At 33.3% G+C, this 15,968-nt stretch overlaps 1 protein-coding gene and 1 long non-coding RNA gene across 2 annotated transcripts; one reads left to right on the forward strand and one right to left on the reverse strand.

The window, feature by feature from the left end:
- Positions 1 to 3,633: 3,633 nt before the first annotated feature.
- Positions 3,634 to 10,250, reverse strand: LOC102598700 (F-box/LRR-repeat protein 10). Its single transcript, XM_006364453.2, has 5 exons — positions 10,131 to 10,250; positions 9,258 to 9,563; positions 8,558 to 8,763; positions 8,263 to 8,356; positions 3,634 to 5,290 (listed from the first exon to the last, which is right to left on the reverse strand). Exons 2-5 carry the CDS (start codon positions 9,441 to 9,443, stop codon positions 3,845 to 3,847), a joined length of 1,932 nt encoding a protein of 643 aa, XP_006364515.1. The 5' UTR covers positions 9,444 to 9,563; positions 10,131 to 10,250; the 3' UTR covers positions 3,634 to 3,844.
- Positions 10,251 to 12,725: 2,475 nt separating this feature from the next.
- On the forward strand, positions 12,726 to 13,357 carry LOC107058362 (uncharacterized). The gene is made up of 3 exons (XR_001471982.1): positions 12,726 to 12,887; positions 12,952 to 12,992; positions 13,073 to 13,357. It is a non-coding gene; the product is annotated as an uncharacterized lncRNA (long non-coding RNA).
- The last annotated feature ends 2,611 nt before the right edge of the window (positions 13,358 to 15,968 follow it).

A 15,968-nucleotide genomic window follows, 5' to 3' on the forward strand; every position in this document is an offset into this window, starting at 1 on the left:
AAAAACCTTTTTGTTTCAACGCCTAATCTTGTCAAATTTGTCAAAGAACATTTCCTTTCTTCCTTTTAATATTGATATAATCTTCCCATATGTGGGACAAGAAAAAGTAAATTAAAGAGAACAAGCTTGCTCCAAACGTGTATGCTATTCTTTATTTATTTTTTAATGAATTATTTATTTGAAAGATTAGATCAAATTTTTCAAGGTGGAACCAAGTCTTTTTTAAACCAAATAAGTTTTACTTTTTTTTCTTTTGATAAAATAATTAATAAGTTACGATTTCACTCCTGTCACCCTGCCTTCGGCATTTCCTCCCTACAGCTAATGTAACAATTTCGAATGTATATAAACTCAAAACCTCGCTAATTATATTTTATGGTGCTTTCTCTATCTCTATCAATTAATTAAAAAGGCAAGGTAACAATTTGTAGTTAATTATTTCCATTTGTATGTACAATTATGTCATGGTCCGACACCCTGAACTAACAAGAAGGATGTAGATCGTGTCTACGTTACGTTCATTGAATCTAGACGAGTTACTTAAGTTCATTGAATTTAGACATTATTACTACAACCATCATTTGATTTACAATTATTCACATTACTAGTAAAATTACCCGCACATCGCGCAGGAATTTAATATCACAAAATTTATAAATACTACTTAAAATCTATCAATTATTAAAACTAAAACACTATATTATCTTACATACAAGATTACGTAGTAACAAACATTGATAATGTAAAAACAAATGATAATTATAACATCTTATCATTTATCATTCAATCAATCATCTTTAATTTGATCCTATAATTTATCATTTTGCTTCCAAGAAGTGTTACTATTTGATATTTTGGGGAATCAAATGACCATCAACATGAGATATTAAATTTTCTAATAAATAAATTTTAAAAGGCTGAAAAAAGTGAACAAATATTCTAATTCTAGCGTGTAGAAAGTTCAGCTTACATATATCATTTTAAATTTTTCCATTTAATTGTATCATAAGTAATTATTAAAATGGAAAATTAAAGGGAGAATATATCACATTGGACAACAATTAAACTTATTATATATACTTGAAATGGAAAAATACTACACAAAACTATTCAGTTTGTTTGAGTGTTTTTTTCTTCTAAAATCAACATACCAGTGTGATGGAGTTCAATTTGAAACTACACTTCTATTCCAATCACAGTGTCGAGAAACACATTTATTACTTCAAGAAAAATATTTACAACTTGCAGTAAACTTGAGAATTTGTCCATACTTCATATTGAATATGAGCAATTAATTTATTGTGTAGTTATCTATGTCTTTGTGCAGAAGAAGAAGAATAAGTTTAGAATTTTCGTTGATTGAAAATGTGAGAAAATCTCTCTATTTATAGACAACAAAGGGTAGTGTGAACAGATGCTTATTGTGCCTTATCGGAAATGTCACAACTCTTTAGAAAAGTTACAACCCTTCGGAAAGGTCACAACCTTTCATAAAAGTCACAACTTTTCATGAAAGGGGAAGGTTAGTTTTGAAAATAAATAAATTAAAAGGAAATTCTGATTTGTGGTGGCGCCACGTAAGCGGGCCTAGGGTTCTTTTTATATATGTTATGATATGATTTTTAACTTAAGCAACCGATTAACTACTACTAGTTGTAGTCGACAAAGGAATCCAAAATCCTGCTTATAACTAAATGTCTCTTTATACTATAATAGTGTCACAAATTGCGTGAGACTTTGTTTTATTGGACGAATTAGTAAATCCAAATCTTATGGAGTATTTTTTTGGTCCACAAACTTTAGATTCCAATTCGTGACTTAAAAAAAAGTCTGAAAATTACTTTATTTTTTTTTAGATAAGGGTAAGGGAAATGGAGAGGGCATTATAAGTTCCAATAGTCAATCAATTGAGTAATTAAGACTTTTCGGGAAAAAAAAAAATCAAATCAATGCTAAAAAAATGGAAGTACACAGTTTATTTTGTTTATTTATTTTGCAATATTCGTATGACAAATATTGAGAGACCAAGTAGAGTTAACGAATAGTGTCTACATCTAATATTTGTCTTTTTTCTGAATCTGGACATGTAGCTATTTCTTTAGTAGGATAATATAGGAAAATGGAATTGAAAGTAATTATTGTTTAAAAAATAATATGAGATATCTGCCTTTTCTTTATTTTATATTATCTGAAATGACAAATGCTCTGCACAAATTAAATAGTGGAGTAATACATTAAAATAGAGTTGGTATAATCTTGAGAGGTCAATGTACTTGTTGTCGAACGATAACTGGTTAAACTTTGAGCTTCATCTTGGTATAATGTATACCATCTCAAATCGGAGTCTCCCATGTTCGGTATAAAATCAAATATTTTTTAGAAAAATATGTGGATTTTTACTCATTTTCTTGTGTTAATGTAAGTAAAAAAAGTTTATATTTATATATAGCCTAGACAAATAGTAGAAGAGGTGGGGGTAGGGTGTGTGTGGTGGTCAGTGGTGAATATGAAGAGGATACAATTTAGGTAGAATGTCATTTGTGGAGCTTGTTTTTCCTACTTCTATTAGGAAAGTCATTCTCACTATTTTTAAGTAACTTATCTTCCTAGAGAAAATACTTCTGATTATTTGAACATGAAAAAATTGGACTATATTTCTTCTCTGTACCGAACACACCATTTCTATTTAGCAGTTAAAATTTTAGAAAAATCGAAATTATTGTATTTAGTGGTGTAGTACTTATTAAACAAAGGTCGCGCTACAAAGCTGTTAGCAAGCTAAGAAATAAGAAATTGGAGTAGATGTAGAAGCAAATAAGGAATAACATACAACTGTATCTACGTTATATCTGTTAACATTGTAAAAAAGTTTTTGACATTGTCATTGCAATTTAATTAATTATAACTAATTAGCACATGCCCAGAGTGTTTACACCAAACTATGTAAATTTATGATTTTATGATGTGAAAATAAGTATTAATTAACCATGAGTACTAAGAATTTCTATACAAACACATAACTGGGCGGGTAAGTTTTTATTGATTATTTCACATTACCATATTAAGTTCATCTTGAAATGTTATGTTGTTTTGGGCAGCCTTTACGTTATATGTTTAAAAATTCTATACTTAATTTACCCAACGAAAAAGGACCAAAAACATCCCTAACCTATTGAATTTGGCAAAAAAAAAAATAACCCTCCTTCCACTTATTGACCGTCAACTTTTTATTATATTTTTGGGCTTAAAAATGCCACTTGGGATATCCATGCAACCATCAAATAGGCACTTGCCATGTGATAGGGTCCATAGGAAACATGCAGGAGGACAAGGTTCCACTGTTTTCCAGTGTCATAACCTCGTGAAGAACAGGATACCCTGCCAACCATGTTATCATCAAAATGCCAGTCTTTCTGCTAAAATCCACTTTGTATGGACAGGAACCAAAGCAAGCAACAAATACACGGATAAACAGATATGGCCAAAATGTGAAACAAAACAAGATAGATGTACTTGTGCATAGTTTCACATTCTCACCTTGCAGCAGTGTAGTAGATGATGCTCAGCAAATGTATGCAAAGAGTCGCAGCTTGTTTTTTATTTGATCAATTGAACTAATCAGTCAAACTGATATACAACAACACTAACATTTACTCGGAAAACTGATTGTTACAAGGGTAGGCCAAGCCACATACATAACAGGCAAATTATGACAATCTATACAATACTCAGGAATCAAGATTTGTCATACAATATTATAACAGTAGAGTTAAGTAGGGACGTAAATCATAACAATTTATACAAAACTAGATTTATAACACATTTATATAAAACAGTTGCCATCTTACAGCATGGGATCTGCGTTGTTTTCTGCTTCTTGAATGTCTTCATCTCCCTCATTTTCTCCTTCAAGCCATTGTTCCAACTCATCAACTTCATCATAGTCATGCATATAGAGATCATCTGAATTATCCCATTGGCCAGTCATCCCCAGCTCCTCCCCATGAAAAACTATATGCAGAAATGGTCTATTCCTGGATAAAGCGTCCAGCACATCCCTGCTGACACTACTAGATACTCCTAACCATCTCAATCTCGGGAAATAAGGTTTCTTTAACCATTGGAATGAAAGCTGAGTTATACCTCCACAATTATAGAGATCCAACAGCCGTAAACTGCTTCCGTACCATCCTTCTTCATCAACCTTCATTGATGCTAACACCATAATTGAAGTATCACTTATCAACGGACATTGACGCATTCTAAGCTCCAGTAGTGGAATACGTCTTTTTGCAAGCAAAAGTATACCAGCATCAGATAGGTTTGGAATGTTTGACAAGTCCAATTCTCTCAATTCACTATTAGAAGATTCATCAAAGAGAAAGGAAATACAATTGTCAGTTAGTCTCTTGCACCCTCGTATGGACAATGATACCAGCGAACGCATTGCTCCTTTTGATAAATGGGACAATCCCATATCACTAATATCAGAACCATCAATCAGTAAAGCCTTCAATTCAGAAAGGTTGCTTATGGTTCGAAGGGCATCATCTCCAATATTCCTACAGTCCCTCAAGTCAAGCACACTAAGATTTCCATTGGAAACCAGTCGTGCAACGCCATGGTTCGTCAAAAGATTACACCATCTTAAACTGACATGTGTCAAAGTAAGTGAAGTTGCAGCAATGTCATGAAATACAAGATCAGTCAAGTGGGGTCCATGATAGATCCTCAGCTTGAAAATTTTTGAACATGAATGCAAAATTGTTCTAAAACCTGTGTCTGTAACCTGACAAAAACCACCAAGACAAATACTTTCCATGTCAGAGCATCTATCAGCCATAAGAAGAATACCGAGATCATTAACTCGCTTGAAGTAAGCTGGGAAAATCTCTTGACTTCTCACCAACGACAAATGTTTCAATCTCCCGTGCAGATTAATTTGTTGTATACCTGCATTGGTAAGATCAAACGCCAATCTTGGTTCCGTAATTGGCGAGTCTCGAAGGTCCAAATGTGTCAAACAGTTGATATTATTAGTTATTGTGCTGATCATGGTGTCAGTAATATAATCCACTGAAAGACACAACTTCTGTATTCCTGGTAATATGGATGGCCGAATATGCTCAATTGACTGATATGGTGCCACAGGCGGGCTAAGCAATTCTGTCACCATTACCGAAGAAATGTAGCCCATTTCAAGAGATACCAGTGTTGTAGGGGCAATAGACCAAACACGGGCAAAATTGTGCCGCAAAAACATTGAGACATCAAACATCAGGATCAGTGTCTACAAAGCAAAAGAACACAGTTAGCACAAACTGTATCATTAGAAGCATAACAGGAACTGCAATAAACTCAGACCCTCCTAAATCTACCATCCTAGTTGCAAGAAGAGGTGGATAATAAACAAAGACCAGTTGATGAAAATAAAGGATGGTTCAGGGAACTTTTGCCATTTGCTTTCTGTGTGAGTACTTTCAAGTATCAGTTTTTTCATTTGTTGTTTGAACTTGTAAATTTGCGGAAAACTATTTAGAAACAGAAATAATGGATGCACCATTCCCACTCAAATCTCTACGAATAAGCCAATGATCAAAACTGCATGCGACATCCATATAAACCAAAAATCAGAACACAAATTTTGATTAGCTAACAGGGAAATGGATCCGAAACAAAAAAGAGTTGTGATGAAGGAAGTAAGGACCATATGACTTATGAATCAACAGAAGGGGAGATCACAGGCTTAAGTGAAGTACAACATAGAGATTTCGATGGTGATAGTAGGCTGGAAGTTCAAATAGTAGGCTGGAGGTTCAAAGAGAGAGGGACCAAATCATTGATAAAATAATTGGCAACGAAATGGATATGGAGTTGCTCTTCAGTTTCGGAGAAATCTGAGGTTAAACAGATTTATGAAGGAATCTCATTACTCCTAAGTGTAAGCCCGAGATTCATCAAAATCAGCGGTAATCCTAGAAAACAACCTAGGTATTATTTCCAATATGAGTCATTTTGAAGCCTATGTTATCTAAATGATCTAGCAAAATTATCAATCAGAAAGCTGCCAATAAGTTCACCATTTGCCTGTTTATGGAGGAACAGAAAACAAAAGATCCATACTACTCTACATAAACTTGCCAGTTTATGTGTCCGTCCCTCCCTCAAGGTTTTGGCAAGTGGGAGAGTTAAAACGCCAAAAACCAAAATAATGTAACTGCATTTAATTTGTGGTGCCTAAGAAGATCAAAGCTAGTATTTGTGACAGTTTGTATGCGCCTCGACTAATTCCACAGGATATGTGCTAACTCCCGCAGAGGTGCTGAGCAATTCTGTCCACCAAGGCTGTCTAGGCAGAGACAGATTGGAAGAAATCACCAAGCATTTTTGCCTCCACTGTGATTTGAACTTGAAATCTCATGATTCTCAACCTACTTCAGTAACCACCGGGCTACATCCTTGGGTGAAAAAATTGTAGTTATATGAGATACTTATTTCCCTAAATACAGTGGAACAATGGATGATGAAAGAGGAGAGTGGAACAAAATAATAACTCCTTACTAATAATACAATGACCTAGTTGACCTTTCCAATGTATCCACAGTGGAGTTACAGAGTTATTTTGCAAAAGGTTAAAAATGAGGCAGCCTTCACAAAGTCCCACCATATCTACCACTCTTTATTTTTTTTTGTCAGGATCTACCACTCTTTATTAAAAAGCAGATGTAGGAGAGCAAGCTAGATCTATAATTGATAATTTTTTTGTTCCATTTTAACGACACTTCATTTTTGTCAAATTCTTGATGATGAAACAAAGCATTCAAATACCAAACTTAAGCATGGTTGGATGTTAAATAAGGTATTAAACATAGTTGAGAATAATATCAATTATGTTAAGAGATGTAACACACTATGAACTTGTCTATCAAGTATGACGATAGAAACTTCTTCAAATACCAACTTTTCATCAACCTCCACTACTTGGGGTGGAATCACATGTGAAGGGTTGTGCACATACTGTGAGAGGAGGACGATGAAGCGGACATGCAAAGACGAAAGTCTGCAAATATGGATCTAACTCCACCAACTTAAAATAGGAATCAGAGACTGTCAGACATTCAATATTTAAAAACTCTTTGATTTTGACATTTTCTATTCTATGACGCTTAATGTGGAAATGTTCAGGCAAAGATGTGGACCACCTTCTCCTAAATTGTCAAGTGGAACTAGTTTACAGTGCGATTTTGAGATGGTTTGAGCTGCAACGGATTATGTCAGGCACAGGGGAGGAGGCACTCTCCAGTTGGACATTTAGAAGAAGGAAGTCCTGAGCATGAGCTAACTTTTGGATTGAGTTAGGCTCGAGATTCATTTTCTTTGCACTTCCTTTCTTTTTTTTATAATCAATGCTCAATTAAACATTGTCAATATAAATGAAGAAAGTAGTCCAAATGTATTCATAAACAAAAAGTGTAGAGGACTAGCATTGTCATGTGATAATTTATTTGCTTAATTTGATATGCTACTTCCTCCAAATTACAAGCATACACATTGTCTGATTTTCTTCTGAACAAATTTGGCAATAAGCCAATAGCTTCATTTAAGAAAACTAGGGGAGCGAATCGGGATTAGATACCCAGTAGTCCTAGCCATTAAAAATTGCTAGACCCATCTATTAAATTTATTAAAAAGATTATGATCTATTCCCATTATCCCTCAAGAAAAAAGTTAGGCGGAAGTTTGAAATGCTTCAGTCTTTCTTAAAACCTGAAGAAAGAAAGAAAAAGCAAAAGAAATCTCAAAATTCCAATAGTGAAACGCTGGACTGATTCCCCACCCTCAAATTACTATTATGAGTTTGGATAAGGTATGTGCACCATTGGTTACTATTAGCACAAACAATGTGAAGTGAGAGAACTAAAACAGAGAAACTCATCCAGAATCCACCCTGGCATAAAGGCTGTGATAGAAACCGTGAAAGGGAAGAACCTTGGCAAAATGGAATATTTTCTTTAGGACGGTTACACCATTGATATTTCCCATCTAAGTTAGAGTTACAGTAGTACCACTTTAAATGCTATTCTTGGGTTCAATTTTTTTCATTTGTTTGATAGGCTGTTCAAACAATATCTTAGCTAATGTTTTTCAATTTTAAAAAAATGTTGATTAACTCATTTCTTTGTATTGTGAGGTAATGGCTTAGCCTATTTATTATCCTAATAACTTAAATCTTTACTATGCCACACTTTCAAGAAGCCTTACTTCCAGCTGAGTGCATCCGCCAAATAAGACCTCTAGATCAGATACATCAATTGATCTGCCTCTCTTCTCCGCCAAAGAGCTCAAATAAAGAAACCTGAGGAGAAAAATTAAAGATAACAAACAAGCTAATGACCAACTGAACAAATCATCAAATGAGTTTTCTGTTTTTTTTTTCATGATTCATTATACAAGCTTAAACTAGACTCCATTTCATTCCACAATAAAGAGAAACCAAAATAAGTTTCATACATGGATTTAGAAAGAGAAAATAAGAAAAGCTTTAGAGAGAAATAACCTGAGGTCTTTACAGTACTGGCCGACCTGAGACAGAAGCCTTCCACTGAAATCAGCGCAGTTATGAAGGCAAAGCTCTTGTAAAGTCGGCTGAAGAAGACAATCAAGGGATGAATCATCAAGTCGCATGCAATCTACCTTCAAGCTACGAAGGTAAGGATTGGGAGGTAGCAACGGCCTTATATATTCAGCAGGCGGAGCAATATCCTGATAAGAACACGCTAACTTAGCAGAGTCGTATGCAGGAGGGGGTCACCAGGTTCACGTGAACCCATGCTCCCCTCCTGAAATCATATATAATAGTGTTATATTTATAATTTTTCGTTAAATATAGATGTGTGAACCCACACTCGAAGTATCATGTAATGTGACAATGATTGGGTGCACCTCTTAGTGAGGTTAGAAATTTGAATTTTATATCTATCTTGTTTTATTTTTCTTTCTAAAATTGGATACACCTCTCTAAGTGGCTATTGATAGCACTTTTGGCGTTTTAATTAATTAAGCATTTCGATTTTGGACCTATGATTTTAAATTTTTAACTGTTTTCAATGATAACAACTTAAATCTTAAACCGATTAGATCCACATTTTCATAATAGTGCACCCATCATCCCGAAATCTTGGATACGCCTCTGAAATAAACTTAGAGAACAAGAATTGATGATAAGTCATGTAGAAGAACATTAGAAATAGACTTACGAGGAGATGAAAACTAGGAATGAAGCAAAGCATGTGTGAGGCACATGAATGGAAGGCCTTGCAAGTGCATGCCAGGGAACGAATGGAAGCTATGTCTAGCTTCGTCATCACAGTGGCCAATAGTGCTGATGGAAGAAGGTCCAGGCTCATCTGCTGGTGTGCACCAGAACCTGAAGACTTAGCCATTTTTCCTCTTTGCCAGACTGGACTCCGAGAAGGCAACAAATTGAGTTAATGTGGATGAGATGTAACTTGTGGATAAGGGCTCGAAACTTGACAATGTCAGTTGCTCCAATCACTTTGTTACTGGCAATGGAAAGAGGATGTCAGATACACTTACTCAGGACAAACAAAGCAACATTAGTTGTGTTTCTCTTCTGTTTAGTTACTAGAAAAAATGCACAAAATCTACAGAGAAATAATTATATATACTGTAACCTCCATTTATGAGAAGCTCCTATCAAATTTCAAAAGACCCAAAAATGGCTCAATCCCCAAAGGAAGAAGAGTCCATTTCTCACTCTTAGCGTACACACAAAATAAGTTTAGCTTTTCTGATAAATAGAAAATTACCCTAACTTCACGAGTCGGGAAACAGAACAAACACACCTGATATTTAAAGTCAACCAAACAGGATTATTTCAGTTTAGTGATTTCACAACCAAATTAGCTAATAAGATGTTAACATGCAGATTCTTGTGCTAAATTTACAACAAGATCCACTGACTAATCTCTAATACACACATAGTTTCCAATAGACCATCGCAAGTTAAGAATCTGAAGTTATTCAGTTGGAAATACACATAGGATTTACAATCTGGTGGGAGAAAGAAAGCACGAAAGAGGCAGAGAAGGAAAAAATATATATTTTACCGGATAACTTCGCCGGAGAAGATAGATAGAGAAAATTGTCACCGAATTGTGGAGTTCGAGGCGCCGGTGGAGTCGGAGATGAGTGAGGCGATTGATGCTATTTAATCTCTCTTGATACAAATGGACACACATCTTCTTAACTTGCGACAAGTGACGACCTTAATAAGTAAGTAAATATTTTTTCATCGTATCGATATATAAAAAATTATAATTTATAGTATTTTTTTATAATTTTTGAATATGTAAATTTTTTATTTAAAATATCGAATTCATGTAATCTAAATTAATTTTGAAAAATAGTCATATTACAATTTATAGTATTTTTCTTATAATTTTTGAATATCTAAATTTTTTATTTAAAATATCGAATTCATGTAATCTAAATTAATTTTGAAAAATAGTCATATTACAATTTATAGTATTTTTCTTATAATTTTTGAATATCTAAATTTTTTATTTAAAATATCGAATTCATGTAATCTAATTTAACTTTGAAAATTAGTCATATTGACTTTCGAACCACAACATGACAAATAAAAGTGGACGGATGGAGTAATTAATGTACTAAACTTTTTATTAATTTTTAAATTTGCCTATTTATATATTTTTAATTCTAGAATATAACACTTTGATATTTTTCAATCAATTACATATAAATAACTATTAATCAATATTAAAAACAAAATATACTATTAAATTTTGAGAGGATGGTTTTATAATGTATTGAATAAATTTTGCAAATACTCAATATCCTTCGTTACTGAGAGTAAAATGCATGTTTAAGGTTTACATATACATTGTATTTTTTGTTTCATTAGTAAATGACGCAAAAAATCCTTATTGTACTCCTTCTTTTGACAGATTTGTTAAGTGTTTTGATTAATTATCAATTTATCATAATAGTATCTCTCTCATTTTGATTACGATATTTTGTATTTAAATCTTAAAATGGAAAAATCCCAAATAAAAAATGTTTCTTCTTCAATGGAGATGTAAAATGCAACTCTAAATCAATAAGTCTCAAATACCAAATGGTTAACAAACTGAAAATTATTTCAAATAATTACATTAGACAAGCAATAAAATAGACTGGCACACAATAACATTTTAAAACAATAACAAACTTAATATAATCTCATATATAATACACACAACAATATTCAAAACAAATTACTCCACATTAATCCAAACAATGGTCCCAAACTAAATCCAAATACTCACAATAAAACAATAAAAACAGAAGAAACAAACCCTAAATAACAATAGTGTTATTAAGGACACACAATAAATTTAGTGGGTCGATTTTATTCTTTCATCTTTAAGTTGATTTATAACAGTGTCTATTGTTCATATTTTATTGAATACAAATATAATAGTAGTAATTTAATTTGTGAAATGATTTTTAAATTTACTTTGCTTGATATTTTTAATTATATTTAAAATCATCATGTTAATATTATATCAATATTTAATTTATATTTTATTCATCTATATATAATATTAATTGAAAATTTGAATATGTTATCTTAATATTAAAAGTGCATTGATATTTATCATTTTTAGTAATTTGACTCTCAAAAGTATTTTTTTTTAAAATTAGTCAAACACTTTGTTTATCCAAAACACTTTTCAAATGAATTGACCAAATACAAATTGTTTTTTTTTCAAAAGTACTCTTTTGAAAAGCTATTTTAAAACAGTATTCTTAAAAATAAACAATTTTTAGCGATATTGTCAAACAACTCTTAGTCATAATAGATAGGATTTATAAAATAATGTGTGAGAAAATTAAAAGTGTGACCCTTCGGGGTGGCCCAGTGGTTTGGGCTTGGGACTTCCATGTTGGAGGTCTCAAGTTCGAAACCCCTTGCCAGCGAAAGCAAGGGGTTTGCCTTCTGGGTCGAGCTCGTCGCACCAGGCTTGCCTAGTGCGGGTTACCTCTCCTATGTGGTTTGCGAGCTATTGCATAGGAGCGGGGGTTTTACCCTATGCGCACCCAAAGGGTAGGGTAGCGGCTGCGGGTTTCCCTTGTCATCAAAAAAATTAAAAGTGTGAATGATGTAATAGTGAGGTAGAAAAACCATAAGAAGTTATTTCTATCGAATACATAGTGATCTTTAAAGTTTTGGAAAAATCAAAATAATTACTTCTCTTCTGATATTTAGAATGGACAATTACTTTAAAATAACTATTTTTAATATGCATGATAACTATTGTAAGTTTTAAATTTAATTTTGTAGTTATCGAAATTTTTGTCAACATAAATGAGTATTTTTAAAATTAATTGACATCTACAGAAAACGAGCTATCACATTGAACATGGTTGATCATATTTAGATTAGTAAATAAATTTAAACGGATACTATTTAAAGAACGGTGGGAAATATCACAAATGTGTAGTTATAGTTTTAAAAATTCCATAATCAATCAACAATGAAAAGAAAAAATATTAAATAAAATATTTATGAGTTCTTGATTGTCGGGAATAATGCGACATTTTTTATTTTATTTTTTAAAACCATTTTTGGTCCACAGCTGGACCTATTTTATTACCTAAAAAACAGAGGAAACTAGTTTCTTACAGTTTAGGCCCAAATGGTCCTTCCAAAAACATATCAAATGAATCAAGGTTTCCTAATCTAGACATTGTTCAAAGAAGTGTTCCAGACTCTTCTCAAGCTCGCTATCATACGAGAAGCTGAAGCTCCGCTTGGAATTTCCAGCTCCATCCATGGTTGTGGGCGCCATCTTTCCATGGTAAGTTTCTACTCTTTCTTTCCTTCATCCTGATCTCCTCCGATCTAACTTGCGTTGACTTCAGGTGGGCTGAGTTCATCCTTGATGAGTTGAAGATCCATCTTCGTAAGTTCACCCTCCCCTCTATTTTCCTTCCCTTCCCTTCTATTTATCACTGTAACCAACCGTCTACCGTGCCGATGTAGATCTTCGTGTTCTTCAATGTTGACGTTTGGTTCGGGCTGTTGTGTTAGGAGGCTCCATCTTCTTTTTGGTGTAACTTGCTGGTAGCTAGGACCACTAGCTAAGTTACATATTTTCGTTGTCCTCTCTTTGGCAATAATGCTTGTGCTATTAAATTTGAGCTTGTGTAATATGAGACTTGTTTTATGTTTATCACTGTTGCGTGCCTGCTCTTCCCTCTTCCCATGTTATTTGTGATCTGTATCATTGTATATTTATTTTCCTCGTCCTAATTCTGAGGTTAGGAATTTGTGCTTTGTCAATGTTTATACATTTCCTTATGTTTGTTGGTAACTCGTTAAAGTTGTGATACTCCTTCTTTTCTTTTGAGTCTATGGCTTCATTCGCCAAAGCATCTGCAACTGTGTTACCTTCCCTGAATGTGTGAATTACTTGTCCTTGCATTGAATGGAGTTTGACCCTTATATCTTCTATTTGCTCTATTAGTTCCCATGGGACCTTCCATTGCCTTTTAATCATTTTCTTGAGTGTTAAAGAATCTGTTTCGATCGTCATTTCTTTTAGACTATAAGACTGACAGAATTCCAAAGCTCCCTTAATTGCCAATGATTCTGCTTCTGTATTGGAGGTCACTCCTACCTCTAGCAGCTGCATAAATCAGGTCCCCCCTCTCATCCCTTGCACAGAAAGCCAACGAGCTCTTTCCCGGATTACCCCTACACGCACCATCAATGTTGCATTATATCTTGCCTCTGTCGGTAAAATTCCAAGTAACACTATAATAATGTAATCTTGGTTTGTACTCCTTCAAAATTGTAGCAATGTGAGGCCAACTTTCATTGCCTATTTTAATCCAAGGGGTACAAAGTTTTGACAAGTTTCCTAATCATTTCCTGCACTTGGTATATCATGTGACTGAAAGTCACCTTTCCTCCATGTTTAATCACATTCCTCCTCTTCCATAGAGTCCACATTATGATTGTTGGAATGGTTGTTTGCATGCTCCACCAAGTATTTATGAGGTGTTTCAGAATCATTTCTTCTATGTCAATTTCTGCACAAATAGCAAATTGCCTCCATAGCTATAGGTGTTGTTAGAAATAAATGTGTCATGGTTTCTTCTGCCTTTTTCTCACAACACCAGCATCTGGACACAATATTGATCTTCATTCTCTTCAAATTGTCATCCGTGGCTATCCTTCTCTTCCAGACCTTCCATAGGAAGAAATTCATTTTGAAAGGTATCCCTTTTACTCAAATGCTTCTATTCTCCTCCCTCTTTTCCTGCTTCTGCCTCACCAGATCCCAGGCTGATTTTAATAATGCGACATTTTTCACCACTACTTTTAGATTTTCTTCTTGGATGTTATTTTTCACCAACTCTACTAGTGACTTATTCATTTGAAGAACATCCCCCATATTTTTCAATTCAAGACTTATTATTTGTTAAAAATCAATCAAGTGCTCTTTTTTGAGATTTTTAATTTTACAATTTTTTTCATTTTCTCTTTTTGTAAGATCAAAATCATATTTTCTAGTTGACATATTAAATTAATGAAATTTTAATAATAACTAAAACAATATAAGTCTAAACTAAGAACATCAACTATTGTGTCGTAATTTTTCTATCTTTAGAAAAATTACTCTTTGAAATGTTCGAAATATACTTAGAAAAAGACTCTAATAGATTAAGTTTTTAAAATTTTAGAGAAAAAGGGTACATGTTCTCATTTATACTTAAAAAAGGTTTTTAAGCATTTGAATTGTCCGTTAACACGCAGTTCTCCTACGACTTGGCTAAAATATTTTTTGACCAGTTCTTTGTGAAAAGTACTTAAAAGTTATCAAGACTTGTAAACCCTTCGAAAGAAAATAGCTTAAGATACTTGAAATAATTTTATTTTTTAAAAAAAAAAGATAACCTTTGTCAAAATGACTGCGTAGAGAAAGTTAATTAAATGAAATCATTCAAATAAAATGACTCTTCATAACTAAATGGTTCATCTTTAGGGGGGTTTGATTAAGTTAACCTAAATATTCAAAGAGTTAGAATTAAAGCATTCAAACAAAATAACAATTCAATATTTAAAGCAAAAAAATGTCCAAAGAGGACTGTTTTGGGCCCAAAGGTCAGGTTCTGTTTGCCTGGACCAACTTTGGACCTTCAGTTGCTGATCGTCTTGGGTTTTGACCCATTTTTCGTTCTTGTATAGTTATGCATGTTTTTCCAATGTATACTGATACATTTCAACTTCCAAAATCGGTATATTTGCTTCCAATCCCTACAATTCAGCTTCCTTAGACCCAATTCGCTTCTTCTCCATTTGAACAAGAATAGGGTTGACTCGAAACAATCCGACAATATGCAAGGGATGAGTCCAAAGTGAACTCGAATTGGTGTCACATGAAAAATAAAAATAAGGATTAGAAAAGAGGCAAAATAAATCAAGGATACACTTAACGGATCATAGTCTTAGCAAAACATGTTAAACAAAATTAAAAAAATCTTATACATTACTCTTATTTAGAAGTGGGAGTAGGGAAGGACGAACAAGGGTAAATAGGTAATTCTAATGTTAACTTTGGGGTAAATTTGTAAACAAACTTTTCACATGTGTATTATCCACTTTATGCTTTCTTTCATTGTTCATCGGTAGAATCTACCGTATGCTCTAGAGTTGTTCTATCACTGTTTCTTTGATGTTGCTCTAATATTTGGTTACAGTAAGTTTTAGTTCCCCTTCTACCCCAATTTTTTGGTAATGTGTCCAACTCTTAAAAAGAACCTATAATGGAAGTTTTTTCCATTATTCTTTGGATTCTTAGGTTGCGTATCATAAAATGTATGTAAGTTTCCTATGCATGTTTGAAAATAGAAATAAATATGTAAATAACTTT

The sequence above is a fragment of the Solanum tuberosum genome, unplaced genomic scaffold, assembly GCF_000226075.1.
Source record: "Solanum tuberosum cultivar DM 1-3 516 R44 unplaced genomic scaffold, SolTub_3.0 scf00500, whole genome shotgun sequence".
Classification (NCBI taxonomy): Eukaryota; Viridiplantae; Streptophyta; class Magnoliopsida; order Solanales; family Solanaceae; genus Solanum; species Solanum tuberosum.